Source organism: Tiliqua scincoides, chromosome 1 (assembly GCF_035046505.1).
Source record: "Tiliqua scincoides isolate rTilSci1 chromosome 1, rTilSci1.hap2, whole genome shotgun sequence".
Classification (NCBI taxonomy): Eukaryota; Metazoa; Chordata; class Lepidosauria; order Squamata; family Scincidae; genus Tiliqua; species Tiliqua scincoides.
Window position 1 is genome coordinate 210957053 of NC_089821.1, and position 21104 is coordinate 210978156.

Here is a 21104-nt window from a genome sequence, read left to right on the forward strand (position 1 = left end):
CCCAATCTGGAAGTAACTGGCACTGATGTCATCACTTCTTATTTCCAGTGGTGCTTCCCATAGGTTCCCATACCACCTGAAGTGGTGATTAGGCCAGGTGTGGGGCATGACTGTTCTGTAAAAGCAGACTGGAATCTTGTGTGTCAGGTCTGTGGCCTCACTGCTGTCTTTCCTCCTTAATCTTGTTACGCTATTGTGTGTTCCCAGCCTCTTTCTGTCTGTTGCATACAGTACTCCTGATCCCAATGGTTCACAGTAGGCAAATAAGAACATAAGAACAGCCCCACTGGATCAGGCCATAGGCCCATCTAGTCCAGCTTCCTGTATCTCACAGCGGCCCACCAAATGTCCCAGGGAGCACACCTGATAACAAGAGATCTGCATTCTGGTGCCCTCCCTTGCATTGGCGTTCTGACATAGCCCATTTCTAAAACCAGGAGGTTGCACATACACATCATGGCTTGTAACCCGTAATGGATTTTTCCTCCAGAAACTTGTCCAATCCCCTTTTAAAGGCATCCAGGCCAGATGCCGTCACCACTTGCTGTGGCAAGGAGTTCCACAGACCAACCACACACTGAGTAAAGAAATAAAATGTTCCTAATCTGCTCTTTGGCTCGCTCCAAAAGGCACAGGGCAGCAGGGCATTGCTTTGTGAAAAATTACCTGCTGCTGTGTGGTTTTGAAATAAGTCATGTCCAACAATCTAGCACAGTGATTCCCAAATTTTTTAGCACCAGGACCCACATTTTTATACGACACTCTGTCACAGTGATTTTCAATCTTTTTCATCTCATGGCACACTGACAAGGTACTGAAATTGTCAAGGCACACCATCGGTTTTATGACAATTGTTGGGGCACACCATGCTGTTGCTGGGAGGCTCACATCCCCCAGTGGTCCTACTAATAATGACCTACCCCCAAATTCTTTTGGCCCACCTGTAGGACACTCACAGCACACCAGTGTGCCATGGCACAGTGGATGAAAATGGCTACTTGCTGGGACCCACCTAGGTTTACCAGACTTTTAAAAAAGATCTAAGTAGTAATAACCAGAGAAAAACAAACATGTGCCTCCCTATGGCTCCCTATGGCAAGCATGTATATTTACACATGCTTGCAAACTGCAGCAGCTGAGCTCTTTGCAGGGTAATTAGCAGCTATAGTATGAGAGTTTTTTTATTCAGGGCTTGAGGCAGTTGTCTTATCTTTTGATCACCCTTTGACAACCCACCAAAAATCAGGTTGGAACCCACCCGTGGGTCCCGACTCACAGTTTGGGAACCACTGGTCTAGCAACTTTTTTTCTCTAGGACTAGCAGCTAACTTCAGTCTTAAAACTATGAGTAATACCTTTTATTGCTGCTCTTCCTCCTTCTGCATATTGATAGAACACAAATCAGTACTCTCCAGTCATACTTTCCTGTTACTCATAGTGCTGTCTCACAGCTTCTGGTATTGGCGGCCTGTTCTTAGCCTTTTGACCTTATAATTTCTTAATATGCCCAACAGACTGTTCCTTGCTGAAAGATATAATTTTAAGATAGTGTGATAGCATTCCTATTTGATTACTAAACCAGCATTATTCATACTGTTGGAAATGTATTTTGAAATACTGCAGAATAAAGAACATCTTCAAGTATTTGGTTCAGGGATTGGGCAATTTGCCAAGCTTATTGCTCCAGCAAAATGATGTTAAGGCCTTTGTACAGAGAGTACATGCTCTGACTCTTCTTGCTTCCCTCACATTTCTCTGTCTTTGTCAAATGAAATAATCTGTTTTAAAACAGACAATCAAGAGACAAATGTGAAACGGTTGAGAAGATTGCTTCAGTTCATATAAACCTTTGATTTTTGTTGTTTTTCAGAAATAATCTTAAACAATTCTGGGATATTTTGTCTGCTGGGGTAGACGTGATACAAATAATGCTTTTAAGTTAACTATTACTGTTCATCCTATATGTTTACCTCTGGGTTTACATAGTATCTCTGGTGTAGGGGCATGCCCTGTCCTTTTAGGGCAGCTCATCCACCTTTGGTCCCCACCTGTCACTCAGCTCTCACCTGTGGCTCCCAGTAGCTGTAGCACGTGCAGCAGCCACACCCTGGGCAACAGCTTCGACAGGCTGGCCAAACCAGGTTGAGGGTAGCCGTCGGGTCATTGATCTTCAGCGGGATTGGGACTTGTCTATCCCGAGCATGTGAAGACAGTCTCCGGCGGATTGAGCAGATGAGACCAACTAGAATAGGACCAACGGTCATGAGGGCAGTTTCTGCAAGTGACGTGGTATGCTAAGAGCACGGCAAGACACAAAAGACACCCTGGTCAACCACTGCGCCCAGCCCATCTCCAACTGTCTCGACTTTTGTCCTGCCATTGGAGCAAGATGGAATCTGGGAAGAAAGAGTGAGGCTGCCTATGCGCACCTCTCCCTCACTTTAATCCAATTCTGGCAAGTCTTGACATCCCAGATGTCACCCCTGGGGGCTGGGGGATAAGAATAGGCCCTCAGTTTGGCTGTACTTGTCATAAGAGGCGACTAAACAACCACCGGGTAGATGGAACTCGATAGCCTGGGAAGGCAGCTCATCTGAGAGAAGGAAACCTCTGATCCCAAACCTCCACTGCCTTGTGGCTACATCCAGTTATGGAAAAGGCTTCAGGAGTCAACCTCGAGGCAAAATCCGGAGCCGGAGTCCCTGAGGCAGTTCATGGCTGAACACAGTCACGTTCTGGCAGCTCCTGAGACGCCGCTGGAACCAACCGTATTGGCCTCTGCCTTTCCATTGGACCATTTCAGCGATGTGGAGAGGGGGAATTTGCTGCATGGGTAACAGTCTATCCCCCATATCTACTTTACCCAGGCTTCGCGCACTAGAGAGGACACTCTGTTCTAGAACCACCATTCAGAGCGCAATACCATAGTCTTCCGAGACTGAAGGATGCCAACAACTCTGCCCCCTTTGTATCTGATAACCTTACTCGTACAACTCGTTTTTCGTACAACTCGATGTGGAGAGGGGGAATTTGCTGCATGGGAAACAGTCTATCCTCCATATCTACTTTACCCAGGCTTTGCGCTCTGGAGAGGACATTCTGTTCCAGAGCCACCATTCAGAGCGCGATACCATAGTCTTCCGAGAGTGAATGATGCCAATGAATATGTTTACACAGAAGCAAGACCCACTAAATTCAGTGGGACATACTCCCAATGAAGGATGCATAGGACTTTTATCATGGTATACTGCTGAAGAAATAAGTAGTCAAAAACAAATATATAGTTAGGTTGCTGCAGATTCAATTCTGTTAATTCCCCCCCCCCCCCCCAAAAAAAAAAAAAAAAACACCCCAGGGCACAATTGGTTGGGCAGTGTGTTTGTTTCTTCCAGTTTCAACATTTCTTGAAATTTATATCTTTGTTTCATATTTCATTGCTTATTTTTAGTTATTTCATTCCTGCGCCATGATAGTACAAGGATGCTTTGGGCTCAGTTAGTCCACCACAATAGTTTGGTCCTGATCTGATACATTGTTTTGTTGGGAACACTTCAATCATGGTTTGTGAATTTTGACAGGAAGTTGTTTTAACAAACCAGGGACTTTTGCATTTAGGTGGGCATGCAAGAAAGAGAAACATGCATAGGTTTGCTAGTTCATTAACCATCCTACAGTTTCATTCCATTTTCTATTTGCCTCATGACTGATCAGAATAGTAGAACTTGCTTAAACTGGATTCTTAAAGATAACAGTATTTTTCTAATTGCTAGAGCTGCCCCGGAAAGGTGTGTTACACTCTGGTATTATGTATCATATCATTTTTACTTTTGATAGATTACCTGATAGTAATGAAATTTCAATTCTCTATGCCAGGAATTGTATGACTTTTAAGAGTAAACTTTGTTCTGAGCGGCACATAATATAAAAGGAATGGGCTGGCCAAAGAAGGTGGAACAGGATAAGAAATTAATTGCCTTATATCAAAACTCTCAGCTGCCTTGCTTTCAGAGCTGCTTAAATGATACCAAAGTTTTCGTTGTTGCATAGTCACTGTTCTTATGGTTCTCTGTTACTGGGGTGTGTTCACAGTAGAAACACTTAAGAATAAGTCCTACCTGTTTGTCTTGAAGAATGGCATATGGATTAGTGAAAACAGTGTATAAAGTGACCTTTTTCTCCAGATCTAAAGCTTACTACATTTATATCCAGCCTTTCTTCCATCTTGGAATTCATGACAAAGTACAAAAGGTTCCAGGCAGTCACCCATCCAGGCAGTGATCAGATCTAGACCTTCAACAGATTACAGGCAGCTAGCGCCCACATCTTATGCGCAGTAGACATGCGCAAATTCAAGTATGCACACTTGGCACCTCCTAAAAGACAGAAAAGCAACAGTTTAAATCAGGGGTGTCAAACTGATTCGACACAGGGCCAAACAGCATTCATGATGCCTGCTGGGGGCCGGAAGTGATGTCATTAGGCAGGAAGATATGTCATTAAATAGGTCATAACCAAAGAAACACTTTTTCTCACTTAGGAACTCATTAACTGCAAATGACAGGAGAGAAAATACACAAATCTTGATCATATTTCAAGATAAGGCAGAGCCCAATTTTCATGTGGGCTGTTCTTACAGCAGTAACACTTCAGCACTGCTCAGCAGCTGGGAACCTAAGGGCCGGATAAAAAGCTTTCACAAGCTGCATCTGGCCCCTGGGCCTTATGTTTGACACCCCTGGTTTAAATAGTGCAGATGACTCCACCCGCATTCCACTTTGTTATACCCTGGAGCAGGCCCGAAATGGGAGAATGAAGCTGCTGTTCCTTTAGTTGCTGTGTGTACCTCTTGTACGATACTTTTAGTTCTTAAAGAAACCATACATATTTGTTGACTTTAAGTGAGTTTAGGCTATATGCAGTTTTGGCTTTGGAACGTAACCCTCATGTGAGATGCAGGCTGACTATAGCTTGTGCCCTCAGATGGTACTCTTCGTTTCGTTTGAAGTCGCTAAGAGAGAAGCATTTAACATCGCTGATACTATATCTGGGCTTTCAATGCCAGGCTTTTGAGCACTAGGCTTTTAGCCTGGAGAAAGGTGGTATTGAAATCTTCTAAATAAGTACATAAGCCTGTTTTGGTGTGAATACTACTTCTTGCAAGAACCACTTCTGTGAATACTATTTTTTTTTTTGCAACTATCGTTGCCTCTGAGGGTCAGTGGTGTGCAGGGGCTGGGCAGCTTACCATGCAGTCATTCCTGCAGTGTGGTGCTTGTGGCAGTGCTTAGTAGTTGACAAGGCAAAGTACCGCCAGTGGTACTCATTGAAAACCTTGCTGTGGGGTTGAAAATGCAGTATAGCTATGAGGCTGATGCATCTAAGCTCAGTGCTCACACAGCAGTGACAAGGCAATTCTTGGTTATCTGGAGGTCATTTTTACTCATCAAAGGCTGTCAGACAGCTGCCTAATTTCAAGGGTGTAGTGGTAATGCTGGTAGGTGAGTTTCTTCTAGGCTAGGGAGTGAACTTTGTCTTTTGGGTCATAATATATCATTTAATATGCACCTACATCTTGTTGACAATTCAGCTCTGTCTTGTGTGTTTCCTGTCTCTGATGAAAAGAGTAGAAGTGATAGACATAAGGCAGGGTGGGAATGGATCCTGGTGTGTTTTGAAATTTAATTCAGTTCCATCACTCTTGCAAGTTAAATTTCATCATCGCAACTGCAACACTTTAGTTATAGCAGAACATATAACTGGTTTTTTTAATTAATTGCTTTGTAAAACAAGCTGTTGTCTTCAGAGAACAGTATGTTCTGTTGTAGCTCATAGTTTTCAACATGCATATGCAAGTCATTTGACCCAGTTTCAAATGCTGTCCTGTTGCTCCAGGAATTAATTGGGGCCAGTGCAGAAGTTGGCAACCTCACACCTACAGGCACAGGATGGTGCCAGGGATGAATCCCAATTTTACTTGCAGATCTTCCAGTCTGTTTCTGAATTGTCCACACCTTATTTGTATCGTGTGGGGACGTGCAAGTTGTTAGAAGAGAGTGCTGGTGAATCTAAGCTGCTTGAAGCTCAGAATAGTGGCTTAGTGTTTCCTGGTCCCAAATTCTAGGGAAGCCCATGTGCACTCTTCGTAGTGCACTCTACCTCATGCATGTGTCCTGATGTTTTCATTATGACAGTAACCTCATGGGGTGCGTTTCAAGAGGGTTACTTAATCTTGAGTGGGGAGGGAGCTTTTGGAGCACCTAGAGAGCTCATGCTGGAAAGGAACACTGAAAAGCTCCTGTGGAATACTGCACTTGATGCTTTGAATCCTGACCTCATGACCTGACCTGATGGTGTTTGTTTTCAATGTTGTGTAGTAGGGATGGGAAATGCATGTTGTAATGATATGAGGACACTGGAGAACTTGGGTGAGATTTTGTAGAAAGAACAATGAGCAAGATTACCGTTTTCAGCAAGTTTTCTTTTCTTTGTGACATGTAGTCCTACCCTTAAAGTTAGTGCAGGGCAGGTGACTACTTCAGTAAAAATGAAAATGATATAGCAAGTAAGGATTGCTGATATGTTGTAAACGTATCCCTGACAGAACTGGAAATGTTCCAGGGAAAAGCGTAGATCTAGTTAAGGCCCCCGTCAATAGTGATTAAGTCCATTTTAGAACCTTAGTTGCCGCTAACTCCTTTGTATGCTTTTCATCTGCACTTTGTTCACTTTTCTCTCTAGTAGAGCTGTTGCCCTTTAGGAAAGCAAAGTGTTTTAAAACTCATTAGCCCAGCTATTGAAGGCTGAAATCTTCTCAGATCATTCAGTGTGAAGTGTAAAATGTTAAGCCGCAATTGGAACAACTTTCCACTTGTAGGCAGTATCAGCACATCAGACTGGGGCTGGAGGGATAGTACGTTGATTTTTAAGAATTTAAATTTTCTAATGCCAAACCAGAATTGCATGGTGGTATCATGATCGTCATGCCACCTGTTCAAGAGACTCCCAATTTGGAGATTTATTTGGGAAACTGCAAATATTTATCACAGGATCTGTGGATAACACAGAGTAAACCAAATATACAAGCAATAGCAAACTCATTGCAGTAGTTTAGTGTGAACAGCTAAACTCGTTTTAGCTTATTGTGTACTTATTGCGTAAACTGTTCATTTTAACACACCCGTGCTAAAGTTGAGCGTACTAGTTCAGATTCTTCTCCTTCAGTGTTTAATCAACAAATTGAGGTATATTTTTCAGCTTTTTGGCACAGCTTTTTTCTATGAACATTGTGCTTGCCAAGTGCTTGTGACTTTTAACGATATTGGAATATAGTCAAGTGAAACACAGTTGAATGACTGTTAACAAATCTAGTGGAACCTTTATTTTAGAATATTGAATGAAGCAAGAATGGTTGTCCAGCCAGCAAGAGAGTAAGTCATGGTTATCTACAGGCATCTCAAAACTTGCAGTGTAGGAACCTGTGGTTGTTTCTCAGACTGAGAGATTCCAGGATAAAACCAAAAGCAGCCTTTGCCAAAATATTGGTTCCTGAGGCACAGTCTTTCTTGGACTAAAACTGGAGGCACTCTTATACTTTTTGTTTTGTTTTTATTGTATTGTGCTTTCATGTTAACTGCTTGAGCACCCCAATGTTGTAGAGGAAAGGGAGGGTATAAATATTTCTAAATAAATAAAAATGTGTGTCTTGATCAGCATCCAGAAAAATGGGCAGACATCCGTTTTGCACCTGTTAGCATCCTATTTTTCCCTTTGTCCAATCAGATAGGGCTCCGAGATGAGACAATTTTCTCTCTAAGTTATAGAGATGCTTCTATGATTGTCTATGCCTATCATAGCATAAACTGTATTAAGGATTTATGTTTCCTTAACTTTAACTCGTATTATGCTCTTACTAGTCATATGTTATATGAAGAGAGATGAAATCCATAATTTGAATGGTTCCCCAGTCTGGAATGATGGATGCATCCTTTACGGTAACTTGATTTTCCAAGCTACATAGTACAGGTGGGGCCTAGGTATCAGCAAGGGATCCATTCTCAGACCCCCCCCCCCATGGATGCCAAAATTCACAGATAGTCAAATGCACGATTAACCTCATTAAGTCCTCCGAAGGGAACCAGGGGCAGAAGCTTCCTCAGGCCTCAGAATGCCTTATATGGCATAAAAATTTCACTTTCTGGTTTCCCTCAAGAAACCAGAAATGACTTTTTAAAATCTCCGTGGACCATTCTGAAGCCCACAGAGGCAGCAGGCAGATGCACACTGCCTTTGAGGGCTTCAGAAAGCCCTCTGGAGGCGACTGGAGCCCAGCACTGGAGGGGTCAGGTGAGGCCAAGTCTGGCTTCACGCAGGTCCAGGGGACCCACATTGAGCCAGATCCACAGATGCAGAATCCCTGGTTATGGAGGCCCCATCTGTACAATAGTGTGTCCTGGAACAGTTTAGGAACCACTAACTTAAATAGTGTTCATATTCTTATGTGTGTGATGGTGAGTAATAACAATGTACATGGCCAACAGTAAACAGTTTTCTGTGGCATCTCAGCTGCAGAGTCCAAGTAGCCAGAGAGGCAAGCTGCAGTTCAGTTTAGAATGCAGCTTGCCCCATTAGGTACCTGAAATACTCTAGGAAAAGCATTCAAAGGGAACTATATGTGGTAGGCTTTGTTTGCTTGCTGGTAATCTCTTTGGTTTATGGCTGTAGTCCATATTTTTTCCCCTGAGAAATGATCATGAGAAGAAATTGACAATTAAACTGTCTCATATGTAGAACTAAAATCTTTTTTAAGATTAAAAATAACAAGAGTGTTGTTGGATTTGCCATCTAGATATTTGTATTATAATGTTCTTGGTTCATTGTGCAGTATTTTTAATATACAAGCAGTTAAAGCACATTGTAGCATGTTTTCTTTTTCTTTTTAAAAGTTATTCTCTTTCAAACGTTATGAGCAAGGAAGATTTTCCTTTTGCCTTTGAGGCTATTAAAATTAATTTTTTATCAAATGCTAGTCTGTGTATGAATTAATAGTGTGTTCAGAGTGCATGAGGGAAGAAAGCAGCATCTTTATGCTACTAGGAAATGTGTCTGAATTTAAACAAGCTTGTTTTGAGTTGGTCAAAACATTTTGAGAGAAGCACTACTAATGTGTTCAGTATGACATTGACTTGACATCATTTTTCTGATTTTTTTAGCTTGGGAGACTTAGTAGTAGTAGTAGACTCCATAAAAGTCTTGTTCAACATTTTATAGCTATAATATCTGCAGCTTCAGCTTTTATGTTCTAGGTGCAAGAACAGCAAATCCTCATTTAAAGTCGTTTCATTATAAGTTGTTTTGTTTTTTAAAAAAAATCAGTTCTCGGCTGGGGCAACTGGCTGTGTGGAGTTTGCATGTTTTCCCCCATGTCTTGCATGTTCAACCCCATGTTGGGTTTTCTCCAACCTTGAAAAGTCACATTTGTTTCAGTGTTTAATATTAAAAGTGTTCTGGGTCTTTATTTAGAAGTTTGGTCACAAAAACAGCACCAGAAATATGCTGAGGGAATTTAACTCTTGTTTACATATATCAATTAGCCTACAGTAAAATTGGTTTTGTTATAAGTAGAGGTGTTTGGAAACTGATGTTTTTCTCAGAAGTGTTCAGTAACCATTGTGTTCAGTAAGCACTTCAAGTTATAAGTCGTTTTCACTTAAAGTTGCCAAGAACCTATCAAGAACTTTAAGTGAGGACTTGCGGTGTATTATTAGTGTATCATCCCTGTGCCTGTTCCCTTTTTTGTTCAAAATAGGTGCTACCCAAGTGGCCTCTAGAGTTGCTTGCCACCATCTTGAAAGTTCTCTTCAGCAGTAACTATATAAAGAGATAGTGCTGCTAGTACTACGAGGTTACAGCAAGCTGCTTTTGTAGCACTCCATGCTGTATGCAACTGTTTAGCTTTTCCTGCATCACTTGTTCCTCTCTTGAAGAACTCTGAATCCAGTAGGGAAAAGCTAGGTCACCTCTATGCTCTGCTTAGTGCCACTTGGTTACTCTCCCCTACCATGCCTCCCTCTCATTTGACTGCTTTGCTTCCCTTCCCTCTCCATTTTTTCTTTTTCTGTTGCTCAGGAGGTTTTAATGATGCTTTTGGTAACTCCCCCTGGAAGGTGACCCAACAGTGGAAATACTGTTAAAAACATGACTGTGAGGCATGCCCCGAGCCAATGGAATTTTCATAGATTGAACAGCAGGCCGCCAGGTTTTGATACATGCTGCGGTAGAAGATCCGCTGATTTGCAGAACTTTAAGTGGCATGATGGGCTAGAATGGGACAAGCTTAAACCTATTTGGGCTTGTGAAACTTGGAATCCAGGCCTGTATTTTCATATGCCTTTTTTACTAGAATTTTAATGTTGGGATGGTATTAAGTCTTTAATCTCTGCTTTGAAGAGACCACACAGTGAGGCATACTATATATTCATCAGTGACCTTTATAGAGCATTGTCTTTTACAGGTCGTTTGTATGCTATGCAGACAGGTATGAAGACTGATAGTAAAAACCCAGAGTGTCGCAAGTTCTTATGCAAGCTCATGGATCAGCTAGAAGCAGTAAGTAGATGTCTTATTGATCCTTTTATATAAAAACATGTAGGTAATTGCTGCATTCTCTTGCATAAGAAGCATTAATGTAGCTTTTCTCTATTGCCAAGGACAACCTTCCTTATGCTTTTTCTAGATGAGGAGCATTTTTATGTAAATAAAGAATAAAAACTGTATGTATATTGTTGCATGTGATATGTGCCCACATGAGTTTTGTATCATGTGACTTGCCAATAACAGCAGTTTCCCATAATGTGTGTGGTCAGGTTGTTCTTTTGGGGAGCAAGGGGAATATTCTTTTTGAGATTTTTTGTTTAGAAGAAGTGTCTGAAACGATTCTAAGAAAGCTGCTTTATTTTGAACCAGCTAAAACTTGTTCATTGTGTTTTTCAAATAAGAAAAAAAGTATTGAAAAATGAACTCTTAAAATGAGTGGCTTATTTCAGGTATGTTCAGGTTTGCAAGGGAACATGTTGTTTGTGAGGTTATACGTGTTTGATACAAATAGTTTACACCATGTCTTCAAAATAAATTATAGGGAGTCCCCTTATATCCACAGATTCCATATCCATGGATTCACTTTCTCCCCACATGCCTTGTATTTGTATAAAGTTCAATGTAGCTATATATATAGATAGCTAGCATATAGCTCTGGCATTTCCCCGGGCCTCCCAATGCCCAATAAATGCATTAAGTGCATTTAAATGCATAAAAAACATTACTCACAGTTTCACAGAGAAATCAGAAGTAGCATTTTTTTATACCGTTGGTCTCAGTCTGAGCCCGGCAAAGGCTGCTGACAGACATCAGTGGCCTCTGCTGGGCTCAGGACCCTCTGAAGGCAAGGGGAGCTCTGTTCCCCTCACCTTTGGAGAGTGGGGGTGAGGCGTTCGCCCGTATCTGTGGTTTCACCTAACCGTGGGGTGTTCTGGAATGGAACCCCTGCTGATAAGGGGGCACACCTGTATGCGAAAGAAATGCTTTATTTTCTTAAAACACAAGTGTTTGAACATTTGGGCTCCAATCCTATACCGTGCAGCAGGTTGCATCCACTGGTGGATGGAGAAGAATCCAGGGGCAAACGGAAGATAAGTAAAAAAAAAATTATACCTCTGAGTAATCCCTGGGGCCACCTGTGGGAATCCTCTGATATTTGATGGTGTATGTTTGAGGAGGAAAGAGGGGTGAGAAGGTTTGAAATGACTGTTATTCCTCCACCAAAGAAGGGAAATAAAGATGGCATAAATTAGACAAGGGTACTTCAAAATGCAGCCTGCGGACTGGATCATACACGCTTGCTAACCCCTCCTCTGTGTGTACGGAGCTTACCATTCCACAAGGGATGCTATCATTGTTGCCACCAATCTCCCTCAATGTTCACGCTTCTCAGTCCACGTTCTGCTGCCTTAGTGGGCTCTGTGCCCAATTTCCTGGCAGACGCAACTGGGCGGAGAGAACATTGGAGGAGATCGGCAGTGACAATGGCAGCCTCCCTTGCAGAACGGTAAGCCCCAGTCTCACCAGAGAGGCTGTTCTCAGCACACAGCGGTCTCCAGGTTGAAGACCACTTAATTAGACCATTGTGTATATGGACCTCTATATGGAATGCTCACATTATATGCAGTGCATACATACATTATCTGTATATCTAAAAATTGGTGATTACATATAACCAATTCACATATGCATCACATTATGTTTTCAGGTGTTGAATATAGCACAGATAAACATACTGGGAGTAGGAGTTAGTCGTGTTTCTCCATCACATATCAACTTGGTGGCATAGATGGTTGTGCCCATGGTATGCCCACTGTGATAGGAAGCTTCAGGTGTTGGGGCTCTGTTAGAAGTATGGGCATCCATCCTCAAAGCACTGTGTACTTGGTGCTAACATTAAGATTCTATGCTTAGGTCAAAGTTGACTCTCCCATAAGTCCAGGTAAAGCAGCTGCCTCACACGGCATACTGGCAAGGATATGCTCCTTCCACTGTCCGCCTGTTTATGCTTGTGCCTGGTAGTGGTATTGGTGGTGGTGGTTGTTACAAGACCTTTGTCTTGATCTTGTACTTGGCCGAGAGAGGATACTTCAAGCTGGGCATTCACCTTGCCTCCTCTTCTATTCAGAATGGTGGCCTGGCCCAAGAGTGAGTAAGCAACCTTGCAGAAGGAGCTGCCTCTGCTTTCAAACTAAGTTGTGGGGAGTGGAGGGGGAAAAAATCTGGAATTTTATGAAATACACACATCCTGTCTGTTCAGAATCAAGGGCTATGCAGTGAATCAAGGCACAAAAATGGGGAAGGTTGCGAAACGGATGCAGTTTCCTTTCTGTGTCATGATATCCTGCTGTGAGCTGGGGTGTGTATGCATTCCCCATATACTGTTCCTGTTGAAAAACTAATTCAGTTTGTGTCAGTGTTGCGTCAGTATTGTACCTTTGTGTGAGATATAGAGAATTTCACTATTGTAAACTGAAGAAACAGTAGTCTGTATCTTAAATATATAATATAATGTATTTATATAATTATTCATGAACATAATAAAATGGCTCATGGATTACAGTGAAAATGGCCATTTCTGAAGGTTGCATTCTAACAGATGTAGTGCAAAATTCATGCCTAGTATATAGCTCTGTATATTGAAAGTACTATTTGCTGCAATAATGTTTGTGCTTTGCTGTCGGAAATCTCAAATAGGAAAATAGTTATATTCTGGCTCAGTTCAGATTATCCCCCAAACCACAGTTTGCAGGTGATTCAAGCATGCACAGTTCGTATTCTCCGCTCCCACCCCCAATTTCAGAGTTTCCTTTAATTTTAGTTTCTTAGAATGCCTGAACAGGACATGCTATGGTTTTCACAAATATGCTTTATAGATTGGCTTCAAACCATGGTTTCAAATAGTGATTTAGATGTCTTTGCTTACCATAATTATCCAGATATCCTAAGAAATTGTGGTTACAGGAAACCTGGGAAAAGAAGAAGGAATTGGCTGGTGATAGGGGACAAAGTGCATGGCACATTACCAGACCATGTTTGGGAATATCAGACATCTTGGGGGGCCTATATATGCTGTTGGCTTCTTTCATGTTAAATGTTGGTTCTCTACATTTTTTTTTCATAATATCCTTCTTGGAGGTTAGACTATCGTTTTCTTAAGTTTTTTTGCATCATAGGAAATAAAATGGGTGCTATACTCCAATGTCCTTGGGTTTTGTTTAATAAGGATACACTATGGTTTCCCTAAATGCCAACAGTAAGTCTATTCAGGTGTCCTAAATCCACCTGTTGTAACTGTAAGAGTGTTATTTACTTTGCTGATTTTATTAGGAAACCTGAGGCTGCTTGTACTCTGTAACATCTTTGAAAAGAGGTCTTTGAATTGCAATACCCTGCTTGACTAAGCTTTACAGTAAATCTTCAGGTCATTGGAGCAGTTGGATTGCAGCAGGAAATTTCATTTCATTAGCTCTTTATATTAAATACTGCAAGCAGCTTCACAGTAGAAAACTATATAGTCCTATTGACCTTCACTGGCTATGAAACAGGTTATGAATTAGATAGTGTTAGTCTTTATATGGAGGCTTTATTTGGAGTAGAAGGGAGAAGCCAGGTATTATATAATTTTTAGAAATCTCAGCTGTGGTGTTTTATCCACAACTCTGGCTACATAAAGCAGGATTTTGCAGTTTGGGTATTTGAGAATCTGGCATTTTTTTGTTTTTTAAGGGCAATTCTAGCTCTCAGTATTGTAGCATTTAGACAACTAGAAACAAGGAATTTAAATACTTGTGAATGGTACTTTGTGCTCTTTCTCCACTGCCAAAAGTTCCTGCTGCATACCCGTGCCTCATTTTGCTCTGTATGTCTAGTTGTTGACAAAGTATGTTTCCCAGTACTCCCTACCAAGGTAGATTAATGTAAATCATGTGATTTTTTTTTAAACAAAAAGTGCACTTTTGCCATTACAGCCTTAAAGTTTGTTTTTCACAACTCTGAGAAATGTTTCATTTTTTGAAGACCTACTGTATTTGCCGGCGTATAAGACGACTGGGCGTATAAGACGACCCCCCAACATTTCCACTCAAAATATAGAGTTTGTTATATACTCGCCGTATAAGACTACCCCCTCTTCCGCACACCTTCCACACACCAAATAAAAGGTAAAAGAACATCAGATTTGATTTCAACATGTTAATTTATATTCAAATGCTTATGACATGCAGGAAAACTGTCACAAGGCTGTATGTTATCAAACATGTACAGTAAACATAAAACAGTGCAAGTTTATTAAACGTAATTCACTAAAGACAACACACTCCTCTCCTCCTCAGCGCAAGCAACACTCCAAGTGGACCCTATGGACGGGTAGATGCTTCTCAGGAACACAGGCAGGCAGCCCACAACCCAGAGGGACTCTGGCAACACACTGTAGAAGACAAGAAGAAAAACAGCGGGTGCCACCTCCTCGTGTAAAACCTTTTTAATAGATCCGTAAATCAGAGATAAAATGATACTCACAAACATAGGAGTATGACAGGCACATCAAGAGTATAAACACTGGATCAGCAAAACCACGGGATAGGTAACATGTTTCTGGGGACACGCCCCCTTCGTCAGACCTTGCTGAGCTCCCAAAGGAATGTTCATAAATAGTGTGAGGGTGGCTAAGACCCCTCCCCATCCTGTATTATACCAGCCAATAGTAAATGCCAGAGGCTAATTCACTAAAGCTGAATGGAACAATAAACCTATGGGAGCTGCCATGCTGTTTGTTTTCTAAGCTGTTAACCAAACTAGAACTGTCAATGATAGAAGGAAGATAACAAATAGAGGGAGAGAGCAAGTGCCGGGCAAGTCCCTAGCAAGTTTGCTGGCGTGACAGTTTCCCTTTAAAAGCCTTCAAACTCCTGTTCATCATCTGATATTAAAAGTTCATCAGTGATGTCTTGGGATACAGTTGCAAGGCAGTCATCGTATGAATCTAATTTCATGTCAGATGATGTGGCCTCAGCTTCAGCTTCCTCTTCATCTTGCCACAAGTACTCGTCCTCCATACCATCTAATGAATTTGATATGCCACACTTCTTGAAAGACTTGATTACTGTTTGTGCATCAATATCATTCCAGGCTTTTATGACAAATTGGCACAAAACATCCAACTGTGGAGCACGCATGTTTCCTCCTTTTGTGTATGACTTTTCGCCGCTAACCATCCATTCATTCCACTGTTCTCGAATGCGATCTTTAAACGACTTGTTTAGGCACGCATCCAGGGGCTGTACCAATGATGTCAATCCTGCAGGAATAACTGCTGCATCTGTTTTTATTCTCGCAAGCCTTTCCTTGGTGGTGGGAGTTGAATGAGCCCTGAACATATCCCACACAAGTAGACTACGTTTTTGAAGTAGACCACCTGGTCATCTGCTCCATACATTATCCAGCCATAGTTTCACACCCTCCTCATCCATCCAGCCTTTTTCATGCACGTGCACAAAACAACCAGCAGGGAACTTGAGTTTTGTCATTGTTTTCCTTTTAAAAATAATCATAGGTTTCAGTTTGTTGCCATCAGCTGTGCATGCTAGTACAACTGTAAAACTTGACTTCTCATGTCCTGTTTTTATCAAAATAGTTTTTTCACCTTTTTGATGGACAGTTTTATTTCCAATCATATCAAAATTCATTGGAGTTTCATCCATATTTCCAATATTACTTAACGCATAGCCATGTTTAGTGCGCTGTTGTATTACGTATTGATGGAAACTATCCACTTTGTTATCCAGATCTGCAGGTAATTTTTGGGCAATTTTTGTCTTTGGTCTTAGTACCAGATCATGCCTTGCCATGAATCTACTACACCAGGATATAGTGGCCTTAAAATTGTTGCTGTAATCTGAGTTAGATTTGGCCCACTGAAGTGCAAACAGGCGTATTGTATTTCATGTCACCACATAACCGTTTTGGCGATGCTGAGCCACCATGTCTGCTACATGTTTTTCGAGTTCTGGCCAGTGTGGGGTGCCTCTTCTTAATGCACACTTACCCCTTGGCATACTCTTTAATGCTTTTTCATTTGATTTCCAGTCCCGAACCATCTTTTGTTACTCCATATCGTCTTGCAGCAGCACAATTATTATGTTCCATGGCAAAGTTTACAACTTTAAGTTTAAAACTTGCATCATATTTCTTTCTTTTTGCTGGTGCCATGATAGGGTTGATAGGAGTTTGACTGCTGGACATTTTCTATGCTGTACTGTACTGTACAATGGTGCAGTACTGTGGTTGGCTGTTGGCTGTATACAAAGCCTGATTGAATTGGTCCCTGCTCCCTGTCTGCCCTCCCTGTCTCCATGTCACTAGCAGCAGTCTGCTCCGCCCTTGAATCCATATTATGGATAGTACCAGTATTATAGTACCGTACCATATATTAATACCAAGTGACATACTGTATGTTATGACCTGATAAGAGATTTGGATAGGGAGTATTTATCAAGGTATGCATAAGAAGGGGGGAGGGGGCGAGGAGAGAGTTGCAAAATGTATAAAAGTGTACCCCTGTGTGCTATTCATTGTCACCATTGTACGGCTGCAGCGCGACCGCAGCGCCTCCAGCCCGCCCCTCCATCTCCCTGTGACCGGCACTAGTGCGCAAGTGCGCATGTGTGAGCTCTGCGTAGACAAGGGGCAGGCCGGAGCGCCGCTGCTTCCCGCCGAGTAGAACGGCCCGGTCACGCCGAAAAGGCTGGCACCCCTGTCTCGCTGCTGATGCTCGCCGCGGCCGCGCTGGATACCACGCAATACTGGACGGTATGTAGAATGAGGTGGGCGGGCATCGGGAGGCTACTATGGGCACCGGGCGAGCATCGGAAGGCCACTATGGGCAGCTATGTCTATCCCAACTAAAGTGCACCTGGCGTATAAGACAACCCCCCCCCCCACTTGGAGGCATGTTTTTCAGGGCAAAAAAGTCATCTTATACGCCGGCAAATACGGTATATTTTTTACAGTAAATTTATTTTGAACAACTTTCAGATTTATTTTTCAATTATATCAGAAAATGATTATTTTGATTACGAGGTCTGATTGAAAGAGATATTTGTGATGCCATTGGAAGAACTACAGCAATCTCTAGTTTAACAGGTTAATCAAGAGTATTTGGAGGCTTTTCTTACTTTTCTGTTAAGACCAGCACTATCAATAGACAGATATTGGAAAAAATAATTTGAACAAAGTGCGTATGTATTTTGGACTTTCTCTTCAGCAGCATGCGTGCATACACTATTTAACAAGCATATGGGGTTTTGCATTTTTCAAAAATTTTATTAGATGTTTGATTTTAATTTTTTCCAGGTATTTTAGATAAGTTTACTTTGAACTAAAGCCATTTTGAATGACCACTTGGGAGATGCAGTGGAATATAAATTTGTAAATAAACTAATCTTTTTTTAAAAAAAAACAAAAAACTGTCAGCCAGATCAACATGAGAAACTTGAAATGTTGGTTTATGCAACCAATTCTGTCAACTTCATCTTCTTTTGCATCTTATGAACAAAAATGAAACTTTCCTGCTTTCTCCATTTCTGCTTTCATCGATTCCCAAACCATGTCTCAGTTTAGAATGAAGTGGTCCGAAGGAAGAAAATATGCATTTAGAAGAGGTTGGATTATTACTTCAGCTGTTGTTGTTAATTCATAACCGACTCTTCATGACCCCAAGGGCCACAGCATGCCAGGCCCCCCTGTCTACCACTAACTTCCGGAGTGTGTCCAAATTCATGTTCGCTGCCTCTGTTACACTATCTAAACATCTCATCCTCTGCTGTCACCTTCTCCTTTTGCCTTCAATTTTTCCCAGCATCAGGGCCTTTTCTAAAGCGTTCTCCCTTCTCATGAGATGACCAAAGTATTTCAGCTTCAGCTTCAGCACCTGTCCTTCTAATGAACAGTCAGGGTTGATTTCCTGTAGGTTTGACTGATTTGATCTCCTTGCAGTCCAGGGGACTCTCAAAAGTGTTCTTCAACACCATAATTCAAAAGCATCTATTATTTGGCACTCATCCCTCCTTATGGTCCAGCTCTAACAGCCATACAATTTGTTGTGATCCACACAAAGACTTTAGCATAGTTGACGAAGCAGAAGTAGATGTTTTTCTGGAACTCCCTTGCTTTCTCTGTAATGTTGGCAATTTGATCTCTAGTTCCCCTGCCACTTCAAAAAACCAGCTTGTACTTCTGGTAGTTCTTGGTCTACTTCTGCTGAAACCTAGCTTGTAGGATTTTGAGCATAACCTTGCTAGCATGTGAGATAAACACGATTGTGCAGTGGTTTGAACAGTCTTTGGCATTGCCTTTCTTTGGGATTGGAACATAAGCCAATCTTTTCCAATCCTGAGGCCATGGTTGAGTTTTCCAAATTGGCTGTCAGATTGAGTGCAGCATTTTAACAGCATCTTTTGAACTTTTAAGGAGTTCAACTGGAATACTGTCGCCTCCGCTAGCTTTGTTGTTAGTGATGCTTTCTAGGGCCCACTTGACTTCGCACTCCAGGATGTCTGGCTCAAGTTCAGCTATCTTGCCATCATGGTTTCAGGGACATTAAGATATTTCAGCAGTATCTGAAGTCAGTTACTTAAGTGGCTTCTTTCACTGGTGTAACTTTCAGCAAATACTGTATGTACTTCTTCAATGGTTCACCTTCTGCTTTGAAATTTATTATAGTAGACATTATAGAAGGATGATTTACAAATGCCTGTGTTGTAGCCAACTCCTTTTTCTCATTAATTAAACACTGACCCTGATATTTAGAACAGAGAATATTTTCAAGAAAATGAGCTGGGGATAGTGCTTGTTCCATTCATTTTTAATGCCTGCAGTTTAACTCTGTCATTGTTTCTATCTCACGTTAAGATCTCATTCTGCATCAGCAATAAAAGTGTCATTTCCCTGCACTTGGTTCAAAGCTGTCATTTCAACAGCATCAGCAATAAAAGTGTCATTTCCCTGCACTTGGTTCAAAGCTATGGAAATAGGTTTCAGGATAGTCACTAAGGGTGCAATCCTAAACAACTGTCCAGTGCTGGCTTAGCTGTACCAGTGGGGCATATGCTGCATTTTGCAGTTGGGAGTAGTCATGGAAGCCTTCTCAAAGTAAGGCAATGTTTGTTCCCTTACCTCAGAGTTGCATTGCCCTTACATCAATGCTAGAAAGTTGGTTAGGATTGTGCCTAAGGGTTCTACATTTGTCTTACCCCACATGGAAAATTCTGGTGATGATAGGACCATCTCTTTTTCACAATCATCAAGTGAGGCCAATTCGTGACAGTGCACTGACCAGTCCATCCTCCAAGTTCCATCACACTTCCTGTGGAAGAGTTAACTTGGCTCCTCCCACTTCCTTCAGAGCAGCTGCTGCAAAGAAATTATTACAGAAATATTTTGTAACTGTTACCCTGCACATGCCTGTTCTTGTCTGATCTTGGAAGCTAAGCAGAGTCAGGCCTGGTTAGTGCTTGGATGGGAGACCACCTGGGAATATCAGGTGCTGTAGGCTTATACCATAGTCTTTCGAGACTGAAGGTTGCTAACCATTTTGTAACTTTATTTTGTAACAGTATTAACCACTGTTTCTGGAGCACTGAAATCTTTGGCAAAGAAGTGCATCAAGTGAGCACTGCAGCTGTCTGATTTTTAGTTTAGGATTCTCTTTACTGTCTTCTACATTCTTCTCACCTTGGCTGCATGTGATGTGTTCACTGTGACCAGGCTAGACTTTTCTCACTGTTTGCTATGCTGTAGCTTTAATTCCTACTTCTTTTAAGTATTCTGCTGTTTGTGTTTCCTGATGTATCATTTTGTTTCTATAAGGAAGACAGTTTCTTCTTCTGTTGCCTTACAATGGGATCATTGTGGCCTTGTTGGAGACCCCACATGCATTTATCCAAGCTGGCAAATGCCTTTACAGGGAAGTGGTTCAACCAACTAGGTTGTGGAGGTTTTGTGGCTCCATAAGGACTTTCAGCCTGTGTCTTACGAATTAGGAGTTAAGAATATGTCCTTGCAGTGTTTCTGTAGTTTAGTAAATAACCATATCTGTCTCTGAATTTTCTCAGATGAAGAAGCAGTTGGGTGATAATGAAGCAATTACTCAGGAAATAGTTGGCTGTGCCCATGTGGAGAACTATGCACTGAAATTGTTCCTTAGTGCAGATAATGAAGATCGGGCTGGGCGATTTCACAAGTAAGTGATAGAATAAAGGTACAATAATATAGACTGATATTCATTGACGGTAACATAAAATTGGAAAGGTAGACTTTTCAGATGAGTGCAGGTCAGTTGGTTAGCTTGCCCTTATACACTGATTCAATACAGAAGAGATTGAGCAGTGTGTCTGGCAAGCTGCATGTATGAATGGTCAGCCATAAGGTTGCAGTAAAGAGACACAAATATTCTGAGGTGGTTCTCTTCTGCTTTGTGGAGGAGAAAAAAAAGCATTCACTTTACATTCAGT

General features: G+C 41.6%; 1 protein-coding gene across 1 annotated transcript in view; it reads left to right on the forward strand.

Annotated features, from left to right (window-relative positions):
• The window catches only part of VTA1 (vesicle trafficking 1), a 42809-nt gene that overhangs the window by 862 nt on the left and 20843 nt on the right, over positions 1-21104 (forward strand). The window contains exons 2-3 of the mRNA XM_066615212.1: positions 10511-10605; positions 20706-20833. Of these exons, the coding sequence (XP_066471309.1) occupies positions 10511-10605; positions 20706-20833 (223 nt within the window). The remainder of the gene's footprint in view (positions 1-10510; positions 10606-20705; positions 20834-21104) is intronic.